Consider the following 27869-nt stretch of genomic DNA (forward strand, 5'->3'; position numbering starts at 1 on the left):
TTGAAAATGTAAACAGGCCAGGCCCACATTTCCTGGGCAATGCCCATACGATTTGACATTTCAGATAATCAGATCAGTGAGAATTTTAGGCTGTGGCATGGATGGTTTATACCCATGTACACGTTGTGACATGCATGCCAAGGATACAAAACTATAATAAAATACATCGAATGTCTAGATGCTGATGACCACATCTTCAATTAGCCAAATGAAATCCAATGAGAACTGCAGAACATAAGCTGCAGTTCCCTGTAGCTCAATGGTAGACGGCGTGTTTCAACATTGAGGTCTCTGGTTCAAGCGTAGCTTACCTAACAATAAGGCAAAAACAAAAGAAAAAGAAAATAAATAAATAAAAAGACCTCTTAGATCAAAATCTAAAATGACAATAATGAAATTTACTAGCCCCACACATGCCTTTACATGCATCACTTGTTCCCTCCTAGCATGTTTGGGGACATCTTAACAGAGGATGAGGTCCCCACCAAAGATGACAATATGAGTCCACTCATTAGTGGTGCACTCCTACACCAAAACAATGGATGGTTTAACCCTTACGCGGTATGTGGCTGAAACGGCAGTAACGATTGTTACAGAGAAAATGTCAGAGACAGTTTATTATTATTATTATTTAAAAAGGACAGTTACGCTATAACAGCTGTTACAACCTGTAAGGTAATGGTAACAGCAGTGGCCATTACGGCCAGCATTACCATTATGGAATACCTTCATTTGAATAAAATTCCCAACTGCCCACATTGATCATCAGCTTGTGGCCTTGTACGTAAACTACCCTGACTTTGTCACCTTCATGGTGGGGGCCATGTTTTGCACTACTCAGATGCCCTCAGGTTGGTCAAGAATTCAGAATCCATGCATGTGGTAAGCCACTGAGAGGCAACCTTCCATTTGTTGGTCACTATCATGGATGTTCCACATCCAACAACTCAACCCTGTTTGTGGGATAATAGCCACTGACTAGAGGACTTGAAATTACATATGGGCAGTTATGGAAACGTATGTTACCCTAAAGAGTTACAGTATGGGCAGTTATGGATACATATGTTACCCTAGAGTGGGTACAGTGTGGGCTGTTATGGAAACATATGTTACCCTAAAGTGGGTACAGGTATTGAGGACGACAAAATCAAGTGGTGTATCCTCAAAAAACAAATTTTTTTTCCCCCATTTTAGTCCAATTCCCTTGTCATGCCCAGTTTTTATTTAAAAAAAAAAACCCTCCCACTTTACATAACTGTAAAAGGTCCCCTCCTTCATAACATGTGTGAATATTTTTTATTATAGAGAAAGCAATGTCATTAACCATTCAGAAAGATGGATTTGCCCATGCTCATGAAATTACAAGTGTGAAGGGGCAGACTTGGAACTTGGGTTGTATCCAAAGAAAGGCCCTCCAATTTGAAAACATGCCACTCATCTTAAGCATGCACTCTTCTCAAGTGTGATGGTCCCATCTGTGTGCACTATGAAATAATCAAGAGGCACATATGAAACTGAGATCAAACAATCTAAATTGTGGGCCACACTTTTGGATGGGTAAACAAGACTTACATGTGGGTTGCCACCAGTCACAACAGTCGTTACAATCCTGACCGTGAGCGCCAATGGCCATGGCAGCCTGGCTATAGTTAGAGGTGGGTTCCTTTTATGAGAAAACCTTGTCCTTTTAAAGAAGATTAGTCACCCATGTGTTATGGGATGTCGCTGTAATAATCCATGGCCACTTGGCAAGTAATAGTGATAGGTTTCTCAGAGATTGGTGAGGTCCTTCATGTGATGAAATATGAAATATGAAGCTCATCAGGTGGGGAGCAAGCAACGTCAAATTTGCTACTGCCCAAAATTACAAGTACTAATTTGGCGGGATACAAATGTAACTTAAACAACAACCAACATTGACTCCATCATCAAGTGGAGACCACTGTGAACGTGCGGTGGCCACAATATAATTTAGTTTCTCCTCAGCTGGGACACGGGTATCTTGAATAAAGGCCCGGGTGGATCTTTTTTTTTGCTAACGGTTAATTTTTTGCAAAAATGTATACCCACCTGATAAGTAGACCATACTGAATTTTGGTTTTGGGCATGTTCAGGATGGGTGTCACCGGATGAATGGTCCAGATGTCATACATCTGTGCTAATTTGGCACGTGTCGGGAGTTGCTTCTAAAAATGTCCTTTGCACCAATTGCCCAAACATAAAATCAAACATGTATGCAGTGTTTTAAATAGCGGTAGCATGATGCGTAGCGCTCAGCCCTCTATAGCATGTAGTGTAAATACATAGCGTGTAGCGTAAGCTACATGATATTTCTATTTTTTAATTTAACAAATAGGACATATAATAAATAGTGAAAAAAAGAAAGGAAAAAAATATAAAAATGCCTAAAAGATGATTCATTTGATCAATTATAAGCATGTTCCAAAAAGTTATTAGTTATCATTTATCAAAAGCCAATCCACATATATAAGCCAAATCAAATAATTATCACATCAACAACTTTCTAAGCAAACCACTTTAATTAATAATGTCTAATTAAAACCACGAGTCACAATTATGAAAAGAAATAAAAATCCCATAGGTTAAAAGTATCATGTACAATTCAAGTGTCACATTTCTCAACATTAAAAACAAAGAAAACTTGAAAAAATAGTAAAAAAATACATTGTAGCTTACGCTACGGACACTACGCGCTATGTAGCGCTACAGCCACGCTACGCTACGTAGAGTATACTACCACTACGCTATGGGGGCTATTTGAAACACTGCATGTATGTAACCTGATCTAGCGATTATTCTTTTGCTTTTGGATGTATTGCTTGTGTTTCCACATGCCTTCTTACATTTATAAATTATATGAATAGACTTTGAATAAACTTGCATCAATTCAGTTAGATAGTGCATAGATTAGGACCCCAGAGTTACACCCCTAAAGTTAAGCTTGTAACTTGGAGTTTCAGATAACAATCAGCTGGGTTCGTTTGAAGTTTGAACACATTTATATGGCATTTTGAGCTATCGTGTAACTTTCGACAGTCGTAACATCTTTACTAGCAATTTGTAATCAGCATTCGACAATCAATCTTCATCTCAAAAATTGATAGCTGATGTTGCACAAGAATGAAATTCAGTAATCGTGGTTAGGATGATAAGGTACCTGGTCAGGTCCTGAAGACACAACTAGGATGTCACTCCGCACCCTCCATTTCTTGCCGGGTTTGAGCATATGCAGATAACATCGAAGACCGCATATTTGCCATTTTTACAAGAGTTTCCAGTGCTGAGGGAAAAGGAAACATTCTGTAAAGATCATGCATATGCATGTTTATTTACCTGAATGAGGTACTACACAAGAGTGCACCCCAGTGGTACAGGCAAATGTGGGGACCATGTTATTTATGTATCACATCTAACCTATTCATAAGATGCAGTCCCACGGGTTACCCAAAATAATTCAAAATCAGCTCGATCAAAAACTCTGATGGACCACAGCAGAGGGAATAAGGAGGGAGGGGATGCCTCTCTTTGATTCTTGGCACCCACCTCAGTTGCAGAACAGCCTGTTTTTTTTAATCCTGAAGCTTCATCAATCTCAGATGAAGGATATGGACAGCCTAGATTCCTTATAAACAAAATGGTAGGCCACCATGTAAATCAAGGATAGGCGTCACCTCTCAACATGTCCCTTTTCAGTGACCCACCTGAGTTTCCATTTGGGCTGATGTTTGGGCCTTGGGGGTAATGTGATTGGATGATCTGATGGACGGGTCAAATGTTGTGTATACATCGTGTGAGCCCCACCTATGCTCGGTACCACCATAGCTTACGGTGGTTACCGATACCACCAGAGCACACCCCATTATACAATGCTTGGGCCAAGAGTTTCCACAGTATGACTGGTTTTCAATGTGTGTGTATAGGTGTGGTCCAATGGTTCGATTATCTAAACCATTGATGTGAGGCCCCATGGTTCGATTATCTAAACCATACATAAGATTGAACCCACTTCAGAAAATCCCAGCCCTATAATATTTGTCCAGAAGATAGTTAAGAATGAAAATACAGCAATGTTCCACATTCAACCAAAGAATGTGCCAAAGATCCAATCACTAGGATGACTGAACCATGGCTCCCACTTGTACAAACAGAAAAAGAAAACCCCTTTCTGCAGTAGAAACTCTTGGACCCGGAATTGTTTAATGCCTCTTATCTGAATATCTCTAATTTTCTGCAGCAAACTAAGTCAAATAACTTGAACCTGTTTCGAATGAAACTTGGGCTGACCGAAGCTTTGGAGAAACCAATGTCCCAAAGACAGACAGTGACTTAGATCTCTCCTTCTGAATCTATGAAAGCAGGATTCAATAAGAAAAAAGATTAGCTATAAATATGAATGGTCAAGTAGTTCTATCCTACAATAGTAAACTTTACAGAATTATATATTATCAGTTCTCCAAGTTATTAACCATTGGGGCGAACAATGGCATAGATCTTGAGTCTGCCATGGTTTATTAAATGGCACCCACTGTAGACATGACATATGATACAAGTACATCAATCCAGACCGTCCAAACTGTGGAACCATATGCGGATGGAGCATAGCCTGAATACCTCACTATCAAATGATCTTAACCATCCAATTTCATTGATAATTTGGTCTGATGAGCTTTTTTCTTTACACTATCCATTTGATGACCACCAATTGGATGGTTGGAATCCTTGGACCACTGTGATTTTCAGGGTATTCTCAGTCCACAATGGGGTCCAAGGTCTCAATGATCTGCATTGACGTATTTGTTTGCCCGTATATGCATGCCGTGTTACAATGGATTAGTTGCCACCTTTTAATTAAACAGTGGCAAATACACACATATTCAGTCACTAACTCTTGATTTTAATTAACTCTATAACAAATAAATTTTTTCTACAAGTTGAAATCTTAACCCTCTACTGAGTTTTTTATCGGGGCTCAGACAGTCATGGGTAAGGTGAAGAACATGAATTAGACAAATTAAAAAATATTATGCATTTTGCAACAAGACTAGGGCCCTGTTTGGTAGACAACTAAAAAGGAGCATCTCATTTCAGTTAACTACAATTCCATATTAGAGGTCTTGATTTCTAGTACATATTGAGTTCATGTTAATAACAATTTTCTATTAGATGATCTTGATCTCTAATACATAATTACTGTTAACTAAATTAGATGAAATCAGTTTTAGGTACCCACCAAATGGGGCACACATGCCAAAGAAGCTGAGAGGCACACACGATCTGGATTCTGGAGAGAACACATGAGGGAATCGAGGTTCCTGAAAACCATCCTGCACACATGCTCCCACCACACAATGGCCCACTCCATATAGCCATCCCGCATCGCTCACAGAGTGACGCATCTAGATGAGAATCCTCAAAAGCGCCATCCAGTCACCCATTCTCAATATGTCACACAAGACAGGCTTTGGACACCACTTAGTCTCCGAACCAGCGACAATGAGGGGCACATGGCCCAATCCTTCGAAGGCTCTCACCCAAGCTTACTGCCCCCAAGCAACGAGTCACAATGCAAGAAGCTCAAACTCCGAACCTAGCTTCACCTTGACACCCAAACAGCGCCTCTGTTGCCGCCATTGCGCAACTGCCTACCTCCTTGCCATACGTCAAAACAATAGACATCGACCAGCACCTCGAAGAGACTCTCCTGCAGTCCCTACTCCCCCGTTTGCAAACACACTATTGCGTCATCAAGAGAGGCAACTTCATGCCCACTTACCTTCGACTGGCTAACCGACATCTCACATGATTGCCCCGTTGGACTCAATGCTCCACCGGACCACCATGATGGTGTTCCATAATCTCCCCCTAGCTAAGTTGCAACCGGCTAAGCAACCTCACTCCTCTGCAGCCAAACCTCTCCCCATCTCCTCGACTTGCCCCATCTAACCTCTCCCTCCACTCGGATTAATGTCATCTTGTCACCAACAACAATTGGAATAAACTCCACTACTCTCTTCTTTCGCACACAAATCCTTGCTACACTAAGCTCCTCCCCCCTTTCTATTGTTGAATTGACAGTAACTTCTCCTAGACATGATCCCAATCCAATGATAGTATCCATGAACCACATTTCCAACGGCAAGCACCAAAACAAAAAACCAAACATCATCTTTGCCGAAAATCGAGCTTCCCAACCATTTGTGCATAGACAACACTGGTCCATCATTGAAGAGGAATCCCACAATGACTACCCACTCTAGATATGTGTAGGGCTTTAAGGAGATCCACACCTCATCCTCCCCAACAAACCAGATAATGGTGTCCTTCGCCTCCACCTCAAGGTCTCTACCAATGAAGTAATGGTCCTTGATCGAGCTGCTACAAATGCTTGCATCTCATTCCATGCATTCTCTATCACCCAGGGGTTCACCTCCAATTCCTGGTCCGAAGCCAACACCTCCTTCCCACTTCTCTGCTGTTGATTGCTCTTCTTCTCCTAATGCCGCGATGAGCTTTTCGGCTCCTGGTCTAGATCTTTTCCCATGATTACATCCTTGAAAGATTTGGGTGATGTCCCTCCCGCTGCACATGCACCACCCATATTCTTGCTGGCAGCATCCACGGTAGCCCCCTTCTCTACACCTCCCACTTATTGTCGACATCCATGAAGGGCCTCAACTTTGCTCATCCTTTACCACCCTTTTCGCCCTCCATCTTCTTTATCGAAGCCTCATTAACTACTTTTGATCCACTCTTTGACTCCTTTACGTAAATCTTCTTCCCATCGAAGTCTTTTCCATGCAACAAAGCCACCACTTGAGAAGCTTCTTCCGCTAAGTTCATCCAGGCAAAAGCGAAGCCCCGAATAGTTGATGACTTTCGAACACACAGGATGGTCACCTCCTTCACTGCCCTAGAGTTCTTGAACACTCTCAAAAAATCTGTAGGCATCCAATCCTGTGAGAAGTTCTCCACGAACAAGGTAGGGAGCTTCGATAGAGACCCGCCAACGATACGCTTTTTTCCTTTTAGCAGAGCCTTCCTTGTCTTCTCAACCGCGATCCAACCTCCCTCTGCTGACTCTAAGCCTCTTTCTCAATACTCCACCTAGTCCAAGGACCCCTCTCCTTTCCCCACCCTTCCTTGTATACCCTTTTCTCTTGGCCCTTCTGTAATTCTTTCCTCCTCTCTGTAAGCCCTTGCTCACCCTCTTCTCCACCCCTCTCTTTATTTCCCTTCGTCAGTTGCTTTCTACCCCTCTCCCTCACCAACCTTCCCCCTCCTCTTCCCTCCTTTTTTTTGTACATTTTTTTTTAACACACGCACACACCCCCACACACTCACGCCTTAATGGGATTTCACCACCTATGGGTACTCGAACCCTTAACAAGGTGTTGAAACTCCTGGTAGTCTTCCCTCCTCTTCCCTCCCCTCCCTTGCCTCACCTTCCCTCATCCTGCCTCCCTCGCCCCTCACAACCCTTACCGATGACCTTCCCTCCCATCCTTGACCTCCATTCTCCTTCCCTTGATGATCAAATCCAAAGGTGTAAACGAGCATCCTCTCCAGATTCTTCTCGCCTCACTCCAATAGATCTCCTCTTGTCTCGTTTTTTCGCTGTTTCACCCTCATTTCATTGTTTCACCCTTGTCGATTAACTACAATTATGTTACTTTCAAGTTGGACTTGAAATGATTGAATTGCATTTTGAGGGCTACTTATCATGAATAGTAAGAAATGCTATAACAATATGGTCTTTTATCTTAATTAAACTGAAGGTACCTGTTTAAATTGTAGATCCAAGTGCACATTTAGGGCCTCTTGGGATGCACGTCAAAACAGTTGTTTTAGACAAAACCCATGTTCCAGATCTCAAAATGAAAGTTTTGTGCCCATTTGGAAACCTGCCCAAAGTTTTCGTTTGCAAAATCACCTGATGAAATAGGTGTTAAAAAGCCCACTAACAAAAACATCGGTAATGCAGGGGCATTTTCACATTGGGCTCGAGTGAGGTCGCCTGTGGGATGCGAGGGCATTCTTGGGGTGGGCGGAGCCCACGGGGGAGGTCTTGTGTACGAGACTCCTCACCGAGGGTGATTAATGCGCATTTCACACCGGGCTCGAGTGAGGTAGCCTATAGGATGCAGGGACACACTCGGGGTGGGCGGCCTGTGTGATGCGGTACCCATGTGATTTGGAGCCCACAAGGGGGGTTCGGCCGAATTCCTAACCCATGAGATGTGGGGTCGGGGCTATGAGATAAAGGGATTAATTCGTCATACTCTAACAGTTCGAGCTTTTAGAGCAAGTGGTTAATTATCTTGCATCAATTGGTTTTGTGGGAAAAAGCTTTTCACGGAACTTGAGCCAAAACAAATCCTTAGGGGTCGTTTGGATGCCTGTAAAATCCTTAAATTGTATAGGGATTACAGGTAAAAGGATTGCAGGGCTGTTTGGATACCTGCATTTGCATGTAAAGGCTTTACAGGTTGTAAACACATTACACCTTTTTACACCTTTTAGTTGTAATCTGAAACCTAACAAAAGCCATGTTTCAAATTACAAATAGTCTTTACAACTCAAAAGACATTATACATAAGAGAACACAATGGTTGATACCACTCATGACGTGTGGGGCCCACCGTAATGTGTATGATACATCATATATGTCCATCTGTGCTTCCCTTGATGCTCTCCTATGGCCCCCCAAAAAACAGCTTGATTGATCATCAAATGGACCACATGAGAGGGAAGGATTGGATGTCCACCATTAAAAACTTCCGGATTGCATTTGGGGCCCACTATGATGGGTGGGGGACATCCAATCCGTCCAATGCGTGCAAGCTTTGATGCACGAGAAGGATGGGACGCCCACCATTAAAAACTTCCATTTTGCATTTGGAGACCACTATGATAGGTGGGGGACATCCAATCCGTCCAATGCATGCAAGCTTGCTCTCCTATGACGGGTGAGGGATCCGAATTGCATTTGAGGCCCACTATGATGGGTGGGGGACATCCAATCCATCCAATGCATGCAAGTATGATGCATGAGAGGAAAGGATGGGACGTCCACCATTAAAAACTTCTAGATTGCATTTGGGGCCCACTATGATGGGTGGGGGGCATCCAATCCGTCTGATGCGTGTAAGCTTTGATGCTCTCCCAGACCGACAAGAAAATCAAGTCCTCTTTATGTGATTTGCCGATTCTGGAGGGATTTGCAGCTCCAAGCTCTGTGGTGTGAATACCTACTTTATACATAAACATTGCACAAGTTAGCCAAACATATATTACCACTTAAAATCCAAAAAAAAAATGACATGCAAACAGTTTACACCTGAGAAGGTGTAAAGTGCTTGTAACTTAAAAATCTAAACAACCCCTTGGTCTTTTGATGTGGTTGGTCCTTTCTTTCTTTCTTTTTTCTTGCAGGCCAACTCACAAGTCTGTGATCACTGATATAAGAGCTAATACAATTATTTTCCACAAAGACATGGCCACTAACACATCCGATAGTTTCTATATTTAAGAATATTTGTGCCTCATTCATTGGTAATTAAATATCTTAAATGGTTATTATAAGAATATTTTCTAGTGTTGTAAAGGTCAATATCTCAAAAAGAAGAGAACTGATCAGTCACTTACTTGATCATCAACAGCAAGAGTCTTTCCGTTGGTTTCTGAATCTTTTTCCTGGACATCTTTTGATAGGGAACAAAAAGGGAATGTTACAAAAAGAGAGCTATTTCTATAAATATATACAGGAAAGGGACTGGAAATTCCATAAGTTCAAGAAAGAAATTGAAAGTAATTTCACAAGGGCCCAAATTTGGACTCAAGTGGAAGTTCCGTTTCAGGTGGGGACGAATACTCACAATTTAACCCGTTAAAAGTTGTAATGGTTTTCTCTGGAATACAGTTAGCCGCTAAATTCTCTAGCAGTTAAGAGTTAGCCTCTTTCGGGTGCACTAGAATACAGTGAGCTGCTGCTTCTAGCAGATAAAGGACTACCCGCTTTCAGTTTCTCTGGAATATGGTCAGCTGTTACATCTTATAGTGGTTTGAGATTTAGCCCCGTTTTAATTGCAATAGAATACAATTAGCAACAACTTTTTCAAGAGGCTAGAAAAGGGTTAGATTGAGGGAATTTTCGTCCTTCAAACGAACTTTCGCCATTGTCCAAATTTGGAACCTTATATGAATTTCATTTGATCTTTCTTTTTTTTTTTTTTTGGGGGAATTAACGGTGACTTTCTTTCTGTACGCCTGCCAAATATACCCCAAAAATACACTGATCTGACAATCCTATAGTTTTTGAATCTTTTTTCCTTTTCCCTCTAGAAGAGTACTGTTTTTCAGAACTTTTGGGGAGAGAAAATAGATGGCCATAAAAAATTCAACCAAAGTTTCTTTGAGCATCCATTTCTTTCCCTAAAAGTTCCTCCAATCAAGGGTTAGGATTGTCCAACCAATGTGAATGTGTGGATATGGCCCATTCAAGGCAGGGTGTACTTGCAGATCAGTTTGGATCTCATACATGTTTGCCACGTGTATGGAAAGCAAGTCACTGATAAGTGAAACAAAGTGACAACCATTTTGCATTTTATGTTTAGTCTGGTGGGGGGGAAGCAGCTATACCAGTGGATGGACCCCTATGTCGTAGTTGGGAGTTATATGATTTCTTCTGCAACTCCTCATCAATTTCAACCTCCCCGGAGTCACATTTTCTATCACTCAGAGATGCCCACTTAGATAGAGTAAAATGTGGCTGGTTCACCGTAGGATCACCTACAATGGCAAATTGTTCAGTGGTTCTTCAATATTAATTTTTCCCTGGCACACACTCATAGGCACAGCCATTCATCAACGTTCTCGACAATAAACCATGTATCAGTGTCGAGGAATTATATATCCTTGACCGAGGAATATATGCAGCATCCTTGTGCCCTGATTTTATCCCTGGCACACACTCATAGGCACAGCCATTCATCAACGTTCTCGACAATAAACCATGTATCAGTGTCGAGGAATTATATATCCTTGACCGAGGAATATATGCAGCATCCTTGTGCCCTGAGTTCCTACAAGTGGGGTTCGTTGTTCAATGCTCTAGACCAATGATCCAATGGGAGACCCTGTGGATGGACATGCCCCAAAGCTAGTGTTTTCAATAGCGCTGTAGCATAGCGTGTATTGTACGCTATGTAGTGTAGCGTAGCGAAAACGCTACGTAGCATACGCAAGTAGTGTAACTCCCATGTAGCGTAAGCTATAGGGTATGTAGCGTAAGCTACATGTACTATAGCGTAGTGTGAAGCATAGATAGCGTAAGCTACCTAAAATCTCATTTTTTAAAGTGTTTTTTCTATGTTAGTTTAACACCTACTTTAAAATGGCGATGACTTATACCTATGACACATGGCACTACATTAAACTAACCTGAACCATCCAAATTGTGGTATATATTATTAATTTGTGATGTTTCAATAAATAAATAAAAGAAGAAGTCACACGTAGAGATGTCTAAAGGGAGAGAGAGAGAGAGAGAGAGAGAGAGAGAGAGAGATTTTGCATGGAAATAAATGGTTGATGATTCAGATTCATAGTCAAGAACTCATAGAAATTATGCATTTTAAAATTTTTATCATATTTTCTATTACTTTAAGTAAAAAATATTAAGGATTGTGTAACTTACGCTACACACTATAGAGGGCCAAACGCCACGCTATACGCTACACGCTATTTAACACTGCCCAAAGTGATCTCTAATGGGGCAATCCTAAATTTTCTATCAATGGTCTTAAAATAAGGTTCAAAAAATACAGGAATGGTCCACAATTCCACATTCAACAGGAAAAAAGGCCAAGGATTGGATGAATAGTGGAGAGTTATATATAAGTGAGAGGAAATAGAAAAGAGGAAGAGAAGAGATGGGAAAAAGAGAATGGAGACAAAAAAACAGGGGTTGTACATCGCTACTCTCCTTTTTTAAAAAAATCAAGTAAAAGAATAAACAAAGAGGAAAAATGCCAAAATATCCCACCTTACAATATGACATGTACACATTAAATGCACTTAATAATCTAAATAAAGGGACACGTGGACATAATTAAAGACTACGTGGTCTGTACAACTGTACAACCCCATATTACAGTCATCTAGATAGCCGAATAATCATATGACCCACATTAACAGTCATTAACACTCCCCCTCAAGTTGGAGCGTGGACGCCAATGCCTAGCTTGAACACATGTGCAAACTGACAACGGCCAAGAGCTTTGGTGAACACATCAGCAAGTTGATCTTGAGACCAAGTATACAACATAGAAATTTCACCATTAGAAACCTTCTTACATATTAAATGACAATTGACTTCAACATGCTTGGTTCTCTCGTGATAAACTGGATTATTTGCAATATGGACGTTGCCTGATTATCGAAAAATAACTACATTTGTAGGTTCACTGCAAATCCATTTTCCTGTAATAGTTTCTTAATCCACACTTGATGGCTCACAAGTGGTGAGCCATCACCCTATATTATGCTTCAGCGCTTGATCGGGCTAAAACAACGCTTTTTTCTCTTTCATGTGACCAAATTCCCTCCCACAAATGTACAATACCTACTAATAGATCGCCTGTCAGTTGGGAAGCCTGTCGAATCTGCATCAGAATACCCTGTAAGTTGAAAATGATTATTCCTTGTACGTAAATTCCTTGGCTTGGTGCTCCTTTGAGATATCGCAGAATCCAAACAACTGCAACCATGTGAGGCACCCTAGGAGAACTCATAAACTGACATACCACACTCAAAGCATATGATGAATCTGGCCTAGTGATTGTTAGGTCGATGAGTTTTTCGACCAATCTTTTGTTACCTTTCTAGGTCTTCAACTCAATTCCTTTATTTATGACTCTTGTAACTACAATGTCATCCACATACACAACTAATACAATCAGACAAGAGGCGCCTCTTCATATGAAGACAAAATTATCAACATGACTTAGAGAAAACCATAGATCAACATAATCTTACTGAATTTTCAAACCATGCACGTGGTGATTTACAAACCTTACCTAACTCCTCCTGAGTAACAAACTCAAAAGAATGGTGTGAATGAAATTAAGCTTGGCAGTCTTAACAAACTTAGGTGGTCGCTCCACATAGACCTCTTCTGTGAGATCACTACGAAAAAAAGGCATTTTTAGCGTCAAGCTTAAATAGGGGGCCACGCATGATTAACAACATAAAGAATGGCATGAATGGAATTAAGCTTGATAACTGAAGAGGTCTCGGTATAGACGATGTTGAGAGTCTGAATGTATTCCTTGGCAACTAAGCAAGCTTTCAATTGTTTAACTGCACCATCGGGCTGAAATTTACTTGCAAACATCCCCAAACAACCAACATTGCATTTACAGACTAGAAGACTAATTAGCTCTCAAGTGTCATTTTGGTGAAGTGCAACCATCTCTTCTTCTATAGCCTGCTTTTACCCCGTATGTGACGAGGCTTCCTAGTATGACTTAGGAACATAGTGAGACGATAAAGGGAAACTTTACGAAAGACGGAAGACAAGCAATGAAAAGATTTTAATTTGAAGATAGAATGGTTAGTATATGCATGCTTATCTTTCTTCAAAGCAATAGGGAGATCACATGAATCGGGAGATATGGGTGAAGTGACTAGATCAACAGGCTCGGAAGAAGATAAAAAAGGAAGCAGAATTATATTTCTTCCTGAAAAGATATTTGCCTTTTTCAATTAAGATGGGAAGATCCTTTGAATAAAAGAATTATCAATAATATCAAGGTATATTGTCTCCTACTGAGGTTGATAAATCCAAGAGAAATTGCTATATCCTCTTGGATGGGACATCATGGTTGGCAACACTATCTCCCTGTTTTCGTCGTGAGTAAACTTCAAGTGTAGGCTCAGCAATGGGATAGGTGAATCAGTGGAAGGAGGCAATTGGATGTCTTCTTCAATAGGAATTGTAACAACACTGGGATAAGATTGCGAAGCTTCCAAGACAAGAGATCTACCTTTGTTTAAGAAGAATGGAGTGGACTAAAAGAAGGTAACATTGGCACAAAGAAATTGTCTTCGAAGACAAGGACTTTAACACTTGTAACCCCTTTGCACTCTAGAATACCCAAGAAAAATACATTTAACAACTCTATATTCTAACTTATCCTAGCCCGACTCCAACTGATGAATAAAGCATACACATCCAAGGAGGGCAAAGAGAACAATAAAACACCTGGAAAAAAATTTGCATGAGGCGACTGACCAGTCAAGATAGCATAGGGCATTCTTTTTTCTTTTTCTTTTTATAAAGGCAACCAAGCTTTTATTAGAAATTCGTCAAAAGCTGAAAAGAACACAAACAAAGAAAGCAGCTACAACCCTAACAACTGGGGCATTTACATGGATCAATATTCTTATAACAGGATGCCCAAACCACCCAATGGCCGAGTTGGGAGAATTCCGAAAGGCATGTTGTTCATCCCTCTCCAAATGGCCCAAAGAGACGCCATGAGAAGAAGATGCCAGATTGCCCTCCTTAGTCCTTTCTTTCCCTCCTCCTCCATTTTAAGCCGAGAGAAGGTCTTTAATTGACATTGGCATAAACAAAGAGGTATTAAGACTTCATAGGAGAAGGAACAATAGATTAAGAGGTGGTTGATCGTCTCCTTGGTTTTCTTTTTCTTCTTGAGAGAGAAGAGAGATAACATCAATTTAGTAGAACGCCCGATATAAGGCAGGAAAAGAATATAATGCAACTCTAATCTGCAAATAAAAAAGAAGTAAAAGAAGCAACCTTGGCTGTATAAACACGAGGTTCCCATCCCTTAACAAGACCTAAAATTATCTTTATCACACTATCCACCGAGGACCTCCCATTTCCAAAACACTGCTCATTCCGCTCTTTCCAAATAGCCATAATGAGAAGCCTTCGGAAAACTTTCTAAGCCTTCAATCAATCGACCACTTATTTATCCATTAGTCCTTTGTTCGGGAAGTGTGGGAGTTTTTCCTTGCCGAATCTCACATGGTTTGGGTCGTGCCGTAGTCTGTGGAGGTTCATCTCCTTGCTATTCACGTACAACAATCAGTAAAGGGCATTCTATTGATTTATTTTTTTTTATAAAGGCATAGGACATTCTACTGGATAGCATGTTCTTAAAACCACATCAATCCAAACTTTTTGGGACATTCATATGAATCAACAAGGCATGTGTTACCTCAAGCAAATGATGGTTTTTCCATTCTATGACACCGTTTTGTTGTAGAGTGTAAGCACACGATGTTTGATGCAAAATACCATTTTCAAATAAATACAAGCTAAAAAGAATTGGATATATACTCCTTAGCATTATCAAAATAAAACACACGGACTTTGGAGTTAAATTAATTATGTAGTTCCATATGAAAGATTTTAAAAATAAAGAACAATTTATATTTGTGTTTAACTAAATAAAGCCAAGTCATTCTTGAAAAATCATTAAAAAGGTAACAAAATACCTATTACCTTACACACAAGAGAATCAAACAGGTCCCTAAGCATCTAAATAAACCATAGCAAATGGAACTAGACTATGCTTTTCCACACATGGTGAAAAAGTGACTCAATGATGCTTACTTAACTCACACACTTCTCATTCTAAAGCAAACAAACAATAATGAAGGAATGACACTTTTGAGAATCTTCAAAGATAGGTGATCAAGACAACAATGCTGCTGGTAAGGAGAGATGTTGTCAGCGCTTTTGTTCCAATTACTTCACGGTCACGATAGTAAAGCCCATCATATTCATGTCTTCCACCAATCTTATTCTTCGTCTTTAGATCTTGGAAAACACAGTGTGAATGATAGAAAATTAGAAGTTTAAGTGATTTTTTGAGTTTACCAACACACACAAGGCTGAAAGGAAATTTAGCTATGTAGAGAATAGGTGAAAATGAAAGAAAATGAAATTGGATGGCCAATACCCATTCCACACACTTTGGATCGGGTACCATCTACCAAAATGATAGATGAACTCGACAAAAGTGTATCAGTAGAGGAAAAGGCACCACACTAACCTATCATATGGTCAGAGAAGCTCTAGAGTTAATGACCAATGGAGCAGAGGACTTGGACCCAAACAAATCGTACTTGAGTTCGCTAAAGTGAATGTAGAAGTGGGAAGTAGTGGTCAAGTTAGACTGATTTCTTCAATACTGTAGAAGTGGAAGTAGTGGTCGAGATAGACTGTTCTTAAAAACTTGGGAGTGTTCACCTTAGGAATGTGTGACTATGTCACTAGATGTACTTGGTTGTTGAGTCGTAAGAGTAGAACCAACAGAATAAGACTAACTGCTCTTTTTATAATAAGATGCATGATTTTCCAAAGAAGGCTTCCAATGGATGTCCCCATATTTCTTAACAATGTGATTAGTGAGCCCATAATGAGTACGCTTCCTAGCTCCACAACCTCCTTGATTATGTTTGCCACCTTATTGATTACCTTAATTGTCACAAGTACCACCTCTGCCTCATCCAACAAATAATGTCAGTGCAGAACTGTCATTGGCTCCACCTGTAGAGCCCAATAATAATTGTTGAAGGCAAGCATAAACTTCATTTAAGGATTTGCCACACAAGTCTTGCGCATGCACTGACTCGTATTCTAATTTCAAGCTAGATAGGAATTTAGCCATACATAACTCCTCACATTGTTAACTTTGTTTCTTCAAATCATTAGTAAGTGGTTGATACACATTCAACTCATCCCATATTCCTTTGATTTTCGAATAATATTCACCAAAGGACTTATCCCTTTGTTGGAATGCAAAATCTTTTCAAATAAGTGTTCAAAGTATCAGTATCGCTACGAGTTTCGCTGGTCAAGGATATGGAAACAATATCTATATCGTCAATAATATCGCCAATAACAAGAAATAACATGGGGGAAATGGTGAAAATTTTCAGTGAAACTTCAGGAGATGCTAAAATACATATATTTGCATATTTAGGATTTTTTTTTAATGCATACATAATAGGTTTCCATTTAATGGGGGGGGGCTTAAAAGCATGTGTTGTTGTAAAAAATCCGTCCAACCATCCCATCAATCCCATCTCTATCCATCCAACCATCCTACCTTCCATCCAAACATCCATAAATATTTCAAAATATCGACAACACACAATATTTTATCGAGAAATCGTCAACAACTGAAAAAGAGATGAAAGAATGTGGTCTTGATATCGCCCATATTGAGTTAATGATAAAATCGTCGACAATTTGATCGCTGCGTGCAACCATGCGCCCATTAAAAAAAAAAATGAAATGAATTCTTTTAGTAAACAGATACATTGGCAATATTATCGAAATATTGTCGATACACTGGCGATACAAGCGACACTTGGAATCTACATGGTCGAAAATATTAGTGATACATTGGAGATATTGATGCATTGGCAATACAAGCGACACCTAGAATTTATACAGTCAAAAATATTGGTGATACATTGGTGATATCGAGAGATTGGCAAGACTAGCGATGCATCACCGATACTTGGAATTTCTGATACTACTAGTGTTATCGGTATCGTTGAGCTGGAGAGAGAGATAATATCGGGATATTTCGATAATATCGAGGATACTCCGAACAATGTAAATAATTGATATGTACGAGAGATGTTTTTATTGAATGAATACATCTCTTGTAATGTATCTCACACCTCCTTTGCAGTATCTAAAAACATCACATTCACATTAACAAACATTTCCATACTGTTCCACAACCATGTCATGATTTGAGTATTTTTCTAGATCCACTGATCTTACATGCTATCACTTTCATCTGGTTACTTTGTAGTTAGATATTTTAATTTGCCTCTAACCATAATAATAATAATAATAACACTCGGATGGATTTAGACCACTAGAGATTATTTGCTCCATTTAATTTTATAGAGGCAATTTGAACCCCTAGAAAATCAGATGGATTTAGGAATCGAGATATTTGATCATCCTTCATTTCCATTAGAAGAAGAAATTACATAAAATATCATAGTGCTTACACGAATGAAGGCTAACTCTTCTAGATATAAGAAGATTCCAATTGCAAGCTCCACACGATGTACACACCATACCTGACGAAACAATAAGTCCATACATTCTAACCGAACACAAGAAAAACGAGGATCACAAACAAACCATTCCCGCTCACTCGCAAATCATTATGAAGGCCCGACCCATAAAAAAGAAGAAGAAGAAGCCTTGGGTTTCTTAGAGTGCTTCCAACACAAGGGAGATAATGAAGAGCAAAGAGAAAAAGAAAAGGAAAAAAGAATTTTGCAAGACAGAAGATAGAAAAGCAATGCAATTTAGAATGAACCCTGCTCTGGTACCATGTAGATTTGTGTAAAAGTGAAAGGAAATAGAAAGGAGGAGGAAGAGAAAAAATGAGAATGGAGAGAGAAAAACTAAGGTTGTACTTCCCTACTCTCTTCGTTTTTATGTTATGGCAAAAAAGAAAGAAAAATGCCAAAACTACCCATTGCCTACTTACAATATGACATGTGCATATTAAGTGCACCTAATAGACTACATAAAGGGACTAAACACTACACTAGTTCATGAATCATGATAAAAATTCCATCTGTATGAATATGGATGGGATGGAGGAAAGAATAAACAAGGATCTTTTATTATTCAGTTTTCCTATTGCATTTCATTTCTTTCGTTCTTGTTCTTCTTTCTCACTAAGAAGAGGACATGGACAACAAACCTAAAGACTAGGCGGGACTAGGCGGGCTGTACAACTGTACAGCCCCTTATTACAGTCATTCAGGTGGGCCACATAATGGTAAGACTCACATCCACAGTCATTAACAGCTACGAACTTCCAATGATCAATGGGCGACCCTCTTAATGGACATGCCTTAAAGTGATCTCTGATGGGGCAATCCTAAAAACTCCAATAAGTGGTCTTCAAATGGACAATTAATGTAAAGAATGCAAGAATGGTCCACATTCAACAAAAAAAAAAAGTAAAAAAAAAAAAAAAAAAGGCCAAGGATTGGATGGCTAGGATCTTCCATCTAATGGTAGACCCTGTGTATGGACATGCCTCAAAGTGATTGCTGATGGGGCAATCCTAAACTTTCAAGTTTCAATCAGTGGTCATAAAATAGACAGATAATGTGAAAATTGCAATAACAGTCCACATTCAACAGGAAAAGGCTGAGGACTGAATGGCTAGGATCTTCCAATTGTCTAATGGGAAACCCTATAGATGGACATGCCCCAACGGTAATCCTAAGCTTTCAGTCAGTGGTCTTAAAATAGACAGTTAATGTAAAAGTTACAGGAATGATCCACATCCAAGAGGAAAAAGGCTGAAGATTGGATGGTTAGGAACTTAGGATCTTCCAACCTAGTAGATTTTTGGGCCATGGTCCACCCACAACGTTGCCCATCATACCCACCTAATATGAACTCAGGGCCCAAAGGATAGTATACAGTTCTTTAGGCTAGGGATTACATAATTCCTCCACAGTAGAATGGTTCTCGTAGCAGATGCAGCCAAATGGGGTGGTGATAAGGTACCCATCTTTCAGAACTTGAATCAAATGCAACTTCAGCAGTTCATCAAATACCTGAAGCTGATTCATCATATGGTAGGTTCACTTGCAATGTGGTGGCAGCAGAATGCAATTTGAGATCGAATAATGCACTGGTGATGCGTGATGTACCCATGGAATGCCGGGCACTGGCTAGCTCCAGCCATCCCTATATGCAAAAGGAAGCTTCAAAAATGATGTTAATTAAAAATGCAAAAAAAAAAAAAAAAAAAAAGTTTATAAAACAATTATTTCAATTTCTAAAGAATTCAAAAGATTTTAGGTCCAATATGTTTCAAGTGCCATTAGCAGTGCACTTTGTCAATGAAACCAAATGGTCCAATTAGTGGACCACCCACTTGGATGAGCTAGAGCCCAAAACTTGCCTTGTGAGAGGTCCTTGAAAGCAGGCAAGATCTTGTCGAATAGAATGGTTCTGGTTCTTCCTAAAATATATGTTGAGAAGAATGGAGTTTGGCATCAGATGCATGGGTTGGGTAGGAGAATCCATTGGTTTGGCGTTGTTTTTAGTTCTCATCAACTGTGTTCTGAAAGTTATTTTTTAGAGGATTTAGGGGCCGAGACTTGAGACTAGGTAACACTCTCTCTGATTCTTTTTACGACTGTGGCAAAGAAATGCGCTAAGCAGAATGCTGAACAAAGGGACCCAGGAAGGCATCATTAACGGTTTAGACTTCAGAGTAGATAAATCAGAGTTCTAAGTATCTTATCTCTAGTTCGCAGATGACATGTTACTCATATGTGATGCACCAAGGGAACAAGATGGCTGGTTGAAGGTCATCTTGGAATGTTAGGAGGCAGCCTCCGGTCGAAATGTGAATTGGTGCAAATAAGAAGTGTTGGGGGAAAACTTAATTACACAAACCTTCTCCACTCCCACCTCAAATTGCACTTCCAACTCTCATTCCCGCTCCCACTTCCCTAGCTCTTTATACCCAAGATTTTGAAATATTCGCTTCCCACTCTTGCACCCGAATTTCTTCCTACTTTGATTCACGATTCTTGCAACTGTGTTAAAATGAACGTTGATTCTCTGACAGGTCTTAATGTGATTCTAGATTGTAGAGCTAGTTTGTGTCCATCAAGTTACTTGGGCCTTCCTCTTTCTATTGAAAAACCATAAAAAATAATGGAAACTTCCTATCTAGAAAGGCAAGTACCTCCCATTTGGTAGAAGGATCACACACATAAAAGCAGCCCTACCTAATTTGTGGATTTATTACATGTCCCTTTCCAATGTTTGGTTAGTTAATGGAAAGGTTGGAGAAACTAAAGAAAGACTTCTCATGGCAAGGAAAGGAGGGTGGAATGGTCATAAATATGCAAAGCGAAAAAGATGAGACGAATGGGCATTAGATGGTTGAAGATTTTGACTGTGGCATAGCTCAAAAAGTGGTTATAGAGGCTTTCGCAAAATGAGGATGGCTGTGGAAAAAGGTCATCTGCCCCAACTTCGAAATATGGTTTAAGTGATCTCGGTTAGTCACCTTGATCAGATCCTAGCGTCAAAACATCAAGACTTTGGAGGGCCATCCACAAAGTAGTAACCTTAGCCTCAGCTTTGGTCAGCTAAGTCAGAAGGTTCAATCTCTGGAAACTGATCTCAAACTATATCTCTTCCAAAGCTTACACCTTCTGCAATTTCTGAATCTGTTGATGTTGATGAAACAGGGAACCAGATGAGGAATTGGTAATAGTCCCCATATCTTCTTCTGGGAGGATGCATGGTGTGTTGATGGTCCCTTAAATGGATCATTCAAAGTAATGCTAGAAAAGGTTTCTCCGAGGCTATCAAATCCAGATTCCATAAAATGGTTAAAAGAACATCAGGATAATTCTTAGTAAGACCTCTTTATCGGTCTCTGTGTGAAAGAGATGATTTTGATGGGATACATCTTGGCTATGGTGATACGGTGCTCCTTTGAAGGTGGCTGTTTCAGATGGCTTGTAGGGAGGAACAAAATGTTAACAATTGATAATTTGTGTGGGAGGAGTATGATTCTCCCCAACAGTTGTCTATTGTGCTACAAAGATGTAGAATCAGTGGATCACCTCTTTATCCATTGCCCTTTGCAAGGGAGATGTGGAGTCATCTTCTTCGGCTATTTGGGGTTGATTGGATGTTTCCAAACTCGATAGAGGAATTTCTTCTATCTTGGCATGGTGGGCGAATAGGAAAATCAGGGAAAAGGGTATGGAGGCTAAGCTTATTAGCGGCTCTTTAGGCTTCGCAGTGGGAAAGGAATGAGCAGTGCTTTAGAAATAAAAAGGGAAGAACTATAGATGTTATCAAAAAGGTGATGCTCAATGTAAAGGAGTGGGGGGAAGTGTAGAATCCTTAACTTCATCTATAGCTTGTTTCGGGGGATTGCCTAGGGTGCATGGGTTGTACATTTGTATATTTGTATTTCGTAATGTGTTTGGCTTTGGCCTTTTTAATGAAATATCATCATCGTTTCAAACCAAAAAAAAGAAGAAGAAGAAGAAGAAGAAGAAGAAGGAAGTATCAGTGAACATGTGCTTCTTGAAGGAGGGAGACTGAATAATATGGAATATGCAACTTCCAAAGTGACAAGATCGCATAACACTCATACATCTGCCTTTTCTTCCATGTTGGAGGGAATCTATATACAAAGTTTTTTTGAAGCTAAAATTTATATCCAACGTCATGGACTCAATAAAAGAATATGGAGATGAGTCAGGAATGGGATCTTCTCCGTCCACTCATTGCACATGAAGATGTTGGCATTGATGCACCTATGTGGTCCTACGTACATGATTTGGAACTTAAAATGTCCTCTAAGGGCTATTGTGTCATGTCGGGTGATAGGGAAAGATAAAGTCCTCTGGGATCATTTCTAGAATAGACATCGATATATTAATGGTTGCTTGTGTGAATCAACATTCATCCACTATCCTTCCACCCAAGAAATATGGAGATATATATTTGGTTATTAGAAGTAATTTAGTAGATGCTTCCATCGGTGGATAAACTTTTAGATGCTCAAAAGCTTGGTTACGAATTTCCAAGAGGAAAAATCCCGAGGCATTTGTCACTACTTCCAATTGTTTGGAAGTCAATTTCAAAGGAGAGAGAATAAATAAATAAATAGGGCCTTAAAAAATGTGTCAAAATCAGCAAACTAGGTGAAGGGTTTATGGAAGGGCCATCTGATGGACTTCTGCTCCATAGGGGGATTTATGGGTGTTTCTAGAAGCAATATGAGTAGAGATTGGATGGGGGTCATTAAGGATCGGGGTTTCATCCCTCAAATCCCCATGTATCCTAGATTCCCCCATGAGAATTGGAACCTCAACATTGATGGCAGTTCAATAAGCAATCTAGGCCCTATGTGAATTGGAGGGATTATAAGGCAAGAGCAACCAGAGTATTTTCATGGATTTGCCGAACCTACTGGGTTTCGGATTTCAATGAGGAAGAGTTTTGAGTCTTGTGTATAAGGCTAAAAGAACTCATCCACATGCAAGCCCCTCCAATCATAGAAGGTGACTTCCTATGAGCCATCAGTTGGGATTTCAAGTTCTTTAGTAGAACGCTATCCTTGGAGATTGTGAAAGATGAATAAAGGAAATTAGGGATTTCAAGAGCAATTTTCACATATACATAGGATGGGAACACAGTTGGAAAAGAATTAGCTAAAATGGGCTCCTTGCCAGAAAATTTTGTTGGAGATTCTCTTCCCTTGTATTTTTTATTTTTTTTCTTTAATGAATTTTCGTCCTTGAAAAAAAAGGGTTCTACCAAAGTCTATAGTCCCAAACGCTCCATTCCAACCATAGTTTTAAAAAACAGTTATGATACGGGAGAATCGGCTCCCCTTAATGCGCAATGAAAGGGTAAATCAAGCCATCTAAAAAAAGGTGGCATATAGGCTGCAATGGACATAAAGGCCCTCTTTTAATTTTTTTGGTTTCCACTTCTTTCTTCTTTGACCATAGAGGAAGCTTCGAAATTCTTTGCGGACTAGTTTTAGGCCTATTTTTGGGATCAAAACACAAAATTTAAGTGAGATTCTATGAATAGATGCAGGATGAGTCATTTTGGGAACCCTTTAAAAAAGGGCCATTTTGGGACATATTGAAGGAGTAAACCATCACTCTCTTTTTTTAAAATTTGTGTTTTTCATCCACTTTTGTTGTATTTCAAATTTTCAATGTAATGGGGCACAATGTACCAAATCACGCTTGATTTGTGTTCTAGTGAGGCCTATTTATTTAGAATTTTAGCAGACCAAGCCAGCCGATGTTATTGTTATTAAAGAATAGCCTGATAGACCATTGAATTTATGTTAAAGAACACAAGAAAAATGATCAACTCTGGTGTTTTACGTTTTTCTATTTTTCTGATAACTTTTCAAAATATTTTGGGCCAAAAAATCGGCCAATACAGGTCCAATATCCTCCATACCATATCGTTTGATCCAGTCAATATCCCTCCCAATATTGATATTCGAGACCTTGATTGCATTTCAACCTATCTATTGATTGCAAAATCAAATCCAAATACCCATAAAACCAAACTCTGATATTTTTGTGAAAGTCTGTGTAGAAGAGTGAGCCCTCAAGATCTGACGATCTACACGATATGGGACCTCCACAAAGCCAAGGATGAACGGTCCAGATCTAGTGGTCCACCTAACCACTAATAGAGCAGATGGTCTAATCACCCCTCCAATTCTACGTTATAGATGACCTCGGTTTACAATCTATGGCTTAGATCATACAAAGTACAAGTTAGATGGACAAATATCAATCTCTCAATTTCCTCTTTTTACTCTCTTTGTTGCAAGATAACCTCTTCCCATTTATGGGGAAGAATGGGGAGTTTAGATGAGACTAGAAATTATCCAGGCTTATCTTTATCTCCTCATCTAAATCTTCATTTAAAGTTGAATTTGTAATTCGATTTCAAACGAAAGAAAGAAAAATGATTAACAAAAAGAGGCTAAACCACATCCGTCCCACCCACTGGTGATTGCCCACCAGTGAGCCCCACTTGCCAATGTCTAACATTTTGGTACTCAACCGTCAACACCATTAGAAGGAGAAATAAAACCATGAATCCAAAATTGCTGTTGACTAAAATGTGATGAAGTCATTTTCAGGCATCTCCCAAACAGGTTAAAGCTCAGTTTGGATGCAAAAATGAATCGGACTATGAACATTCAGATTAATCAAGAGTAACTGACACATCCAACAAAGTTTCCTAGTATTCAAAATGTGGTAGTATTCCTCAAATTGTGATTACATTTCTTTCAAGCTCAACTCAAACAACACAGTTGTGATTTGTGTAACACAACCTCGCTACAAACACTAACAAATGAAATTACAGTTTGGTTATTCCCACTTTATTAGACTAATAATGATTGCAGTTCAATTCGATACTGCATCCAAACACACCCACGAGTTAAGCATACAACACAACTAAGGGTGCATTTGGTTGCACCAACCAAATATCATGAAATCATGATATTTGGTGCAACCAAACGCACCCCAAACGAAGAAAAAAAAATAAAAAAATCCGGGGACCCAATAAACCCATGAACGGGAAAAACGAAAAATCAATATCAGATAAAACAACCGAAATCAGCTGATCTAATTTTTTTTTAAAAAATGGGGGTAAGCCATGTAACCTGGCGGAGCGTGGAAGACAAGGAATCAAAGAGAGTGAGATAACTGTCCATTGAATCCAGGAATAGTAGAATATTCTCATCTTCTTTTCTCGCATCCTCTTCAGAACTTCGGGTCCCGTTTTCCACTGACATTTCTCTGCAGAAAACGAGAATTCGATCTCTGTCGCTACCGAACGACGGCACCAGGCCTTTACTACTGCAACTCAGTCCGGTTCGGTCCTTTCGGTTCGGGCTGAGAATCAACCCGAGGCCGACCTAATCGAGTCCAGGGAATTTTGGATGGGTGTGATTTGTGGGCTGCATTGAGAAAATGAAGAGGCCCACGTCATAAATGGATTTGATATTTTACACGTATCACAATGTGCTCCAGCTGGGAACGGGCAGGAGTTTTGAGTGGCCACCGTGATGTATGGGTTTTATCCACACCGTCAATCCACTTTTCCGTGAAATTTTATGGCATCAGCTCGAAAGTTAGGTAGATCCAAGGCTCAAGTGAACCACACCACAGGCAGCTGCAGTGATAATGATTCTCACCGTTGAAACTTTCATTGGGAATACCGTGATGTATACTTCCCATCCAACCTATTCATGAAATTACATGGACCGGGATGAAGAGAAAACACAAATATCATATCGATGTAAGACTTATGTGGCCGCTAGGAAGTTTTCAACCGAAAGAATTTAATCCCCATTGTGTGGTCCACATGTGTCTTGGATCTGCCTTGTTTTTGGGTTTACATACTGAAATGATGCGGAAAAATGGATGGACGATGTGGATAAAACTCATACATCATGGTGGCCACTCAAATCTCCTGCTTGTTCACAGCTGGAGCCGGGCGTGGGTAGGACGCAATACGCGTTCTTTTCGATTAACCTGCAAAGCTTTTCAGTGTACGCGGATGGCCGACTGACACTGATAGTAACGAGGTGGCTAGTAGGGAAACGGATTGGCTACTCCCCTGCCACAGCCCGGTGGCTGGTGGTCGGTGCTATGTGGGACACCATGATGTATGTGTTTCATCCATTTTTAAAGATCATTTTAGGCTTGATCCCAAAAATGAGAGGGATATAAATCTCAGGTGGACCACACCATATGAAAACAATAGTAATTGGATATCCATCATTAAAATCCTCCTAAGGCGTACTGTTCATTTGACATCCAATCCGTTGATTAGATCAGACAGACTTAAATGAAAGGAAAAAACAAAGATCAGCTTGATCCAAAACTTCTATGGTCCCCATAAAGTTTTTAATAGTCCAAGTTCATTCAACACCGTTTCCTGTAATGTGGTCCAGTTGACATTGGGATATCTCTCATTTTTGATCTCATATTATAAAATGATCTATAAAAAGATGAACGGCATGGATGAAACACATACATCATGGTTGGTCCCACAGAGCACCGACCACATCCATTGGCAGGTGGCAGGGGAGTAGCCAATCCGTCTCCGGCTAGTAGACGGTGCTCTGTGGGCCCTACCCTAATGTATTTGTTATGCTGTTCATCTACTTTGGACGATTATTTTGCAAAATGAGCCAAAAATAAATAAATAAATAAATAGATACAAGTCTCAGGTTGACCACACCACAGCGAACCATTGGTGATTGAACAACCATTATTAAAAACTTCCTAATGCCAATGGTAAGTAATGTTTATTAGCCCTTCAACATGCTGATTAGATCACATGGACATAGATGTAGCAAAAACATAATTACCAGCTTCATCCAAAACTTGTGGACCCCAAAGTTTCTAACGGTGGGCGTTCAATCACCACTTTTTCCTAGTGTGGTCCGCATGAGATCCGAATCTACTGTGTTTTTATGCTCATGCATTAAAATGATCTGAAAAAATAGATAGACAACATGGATAAAACACATATCATGGTTAGGCCCACAAACTATTGTCCAAGAGGCAGCCAATAGGCACTCCTCTTCAGTGGCTCCAGCTTTCAAACACTACAGGAAATTGCTCTTTTACCGACAACATAATTCGTCGGTATTTCATATGTTTTCGTCGAAATATGTCATCGAAAAGATCGTCACGATAAGACCGTGGCTAAAGGCTTTTCCCGACGAAATATTACATCGTCGGCAATGGTAAAACAAATACCGATGAAAAAAATCATTAGCAAAATATGTTACTTTTGGTAGGAAAAAATAATATATTTGGTCGGTAAACACAGCTTATACCAACGAAATATTTCGTCGGTAAAATTGTGGATTAATTATACCGACGAGTATGTTCCTCGGCATAAGCCAGTTATTACCGACGAATTCTTTCGTTGGTATATCTCATATATAGATTGATTTTTACTTACGAAATATTTCATCAGTATAAACTATTACCTACAAAATATTTCGTCGGTATAAATTATTACCTACGAAATATATTCGTCGGTATAAACTTTTACCTACGAAATATTACGTCGGTATAAACTATTACCTATGAAATATGTTCGTCGGCATAAGACCACTATTATCGACGAATTATATCTTTGGTATATCTCATATATAAATCGTTGGTATAAATATTTGTATTAGTTTCTACCTATGAAA

The 27869-nt window shown here is 39.7% G+C and overlaps 1 protein-coding gene across 3 annotated transcripts; it reads right to left on the reverse strand.

Annotated features, from left to right (window-relative positions):
• LOC131243336 (uncharacterized) lies at positions 1–25625 on the reverse strand. 3 transcript variants are annotated; one of them, XM_058242624.1, is made up of 7 exons: positions 25314–25623; positions 19675–19807; positions 10660–10809; positions 9667–9722; positions 4280–4367; positions 3179–3301; positions 1–311 (listed from the first exon to the last, which is right to left on the reverse strand). In XM_058242624.1, exons 1-6 carry the CDS (start codon positions 25443–25445, stop codon positions 3210–3212), a joined length of 651 nt encoding a protein of 216 aa, XP_058098607.1. In that variant the 5' UTR covers positions 25446–25623; the 3' UTR covers positions 1–311; positions 3179–3209. The 3 variants fall into 3 exon arrangements, with proteins under 3 accessions (XP_058098607.1, XP_058098608.1, XP_058098609.1); XM_058242625.1 differs by lacking the exon at positions 10660–10809 and having other exon boundaries at positions 25314–25625; XM_058242626.1 differs by lacking the exons at positions 3179–3301; positions 4280–4367 and having other exon boundaries at positions 25314–25625.
• Between the last annotated feature and the right edge of the window lie 2244 nt (positions 25626–27869).

This window comes from Magnolia sinica, chromosome 4 (assembly GCF_029962835.1).
Source record: "Magnolia sinica isolate HGM2019 chromosome 4, MsV1, whole genome shotgun sequence".
Taxonomy (NCBI): Eukaryota; Viridiplantae; Streptophyta; class Magnoliopsida; order Magnoliales; family Magnoliaceae; genus Magnolia; species Magnolia sinica.

Bases quoted from the DNA above. Each gene is read 5' to 3' on its own strand.
- LOC131243336 (XM_058242624.1), bottom strand. From the start codon at position 25,445: ATGTCAGTGGAAAACGGGACCCGAAGTTCTGAAGAGGATGCGAGAAAA. The intron at 9,723-10,659 runs GTATAGCTGCTT...CCCTATCAAAAG, and splicing joins ACATAGGGGTCCATCCACTG to ATGTCCAGGAAAAAGATTCA. The intron at 3,302-4,279 runs GTTCAAGTTATT...CTTTTCCCTCAG, and splicing joins CCAAGTTTCATTCGAAACAG to CACTGGAAACTCTTGTAAAA.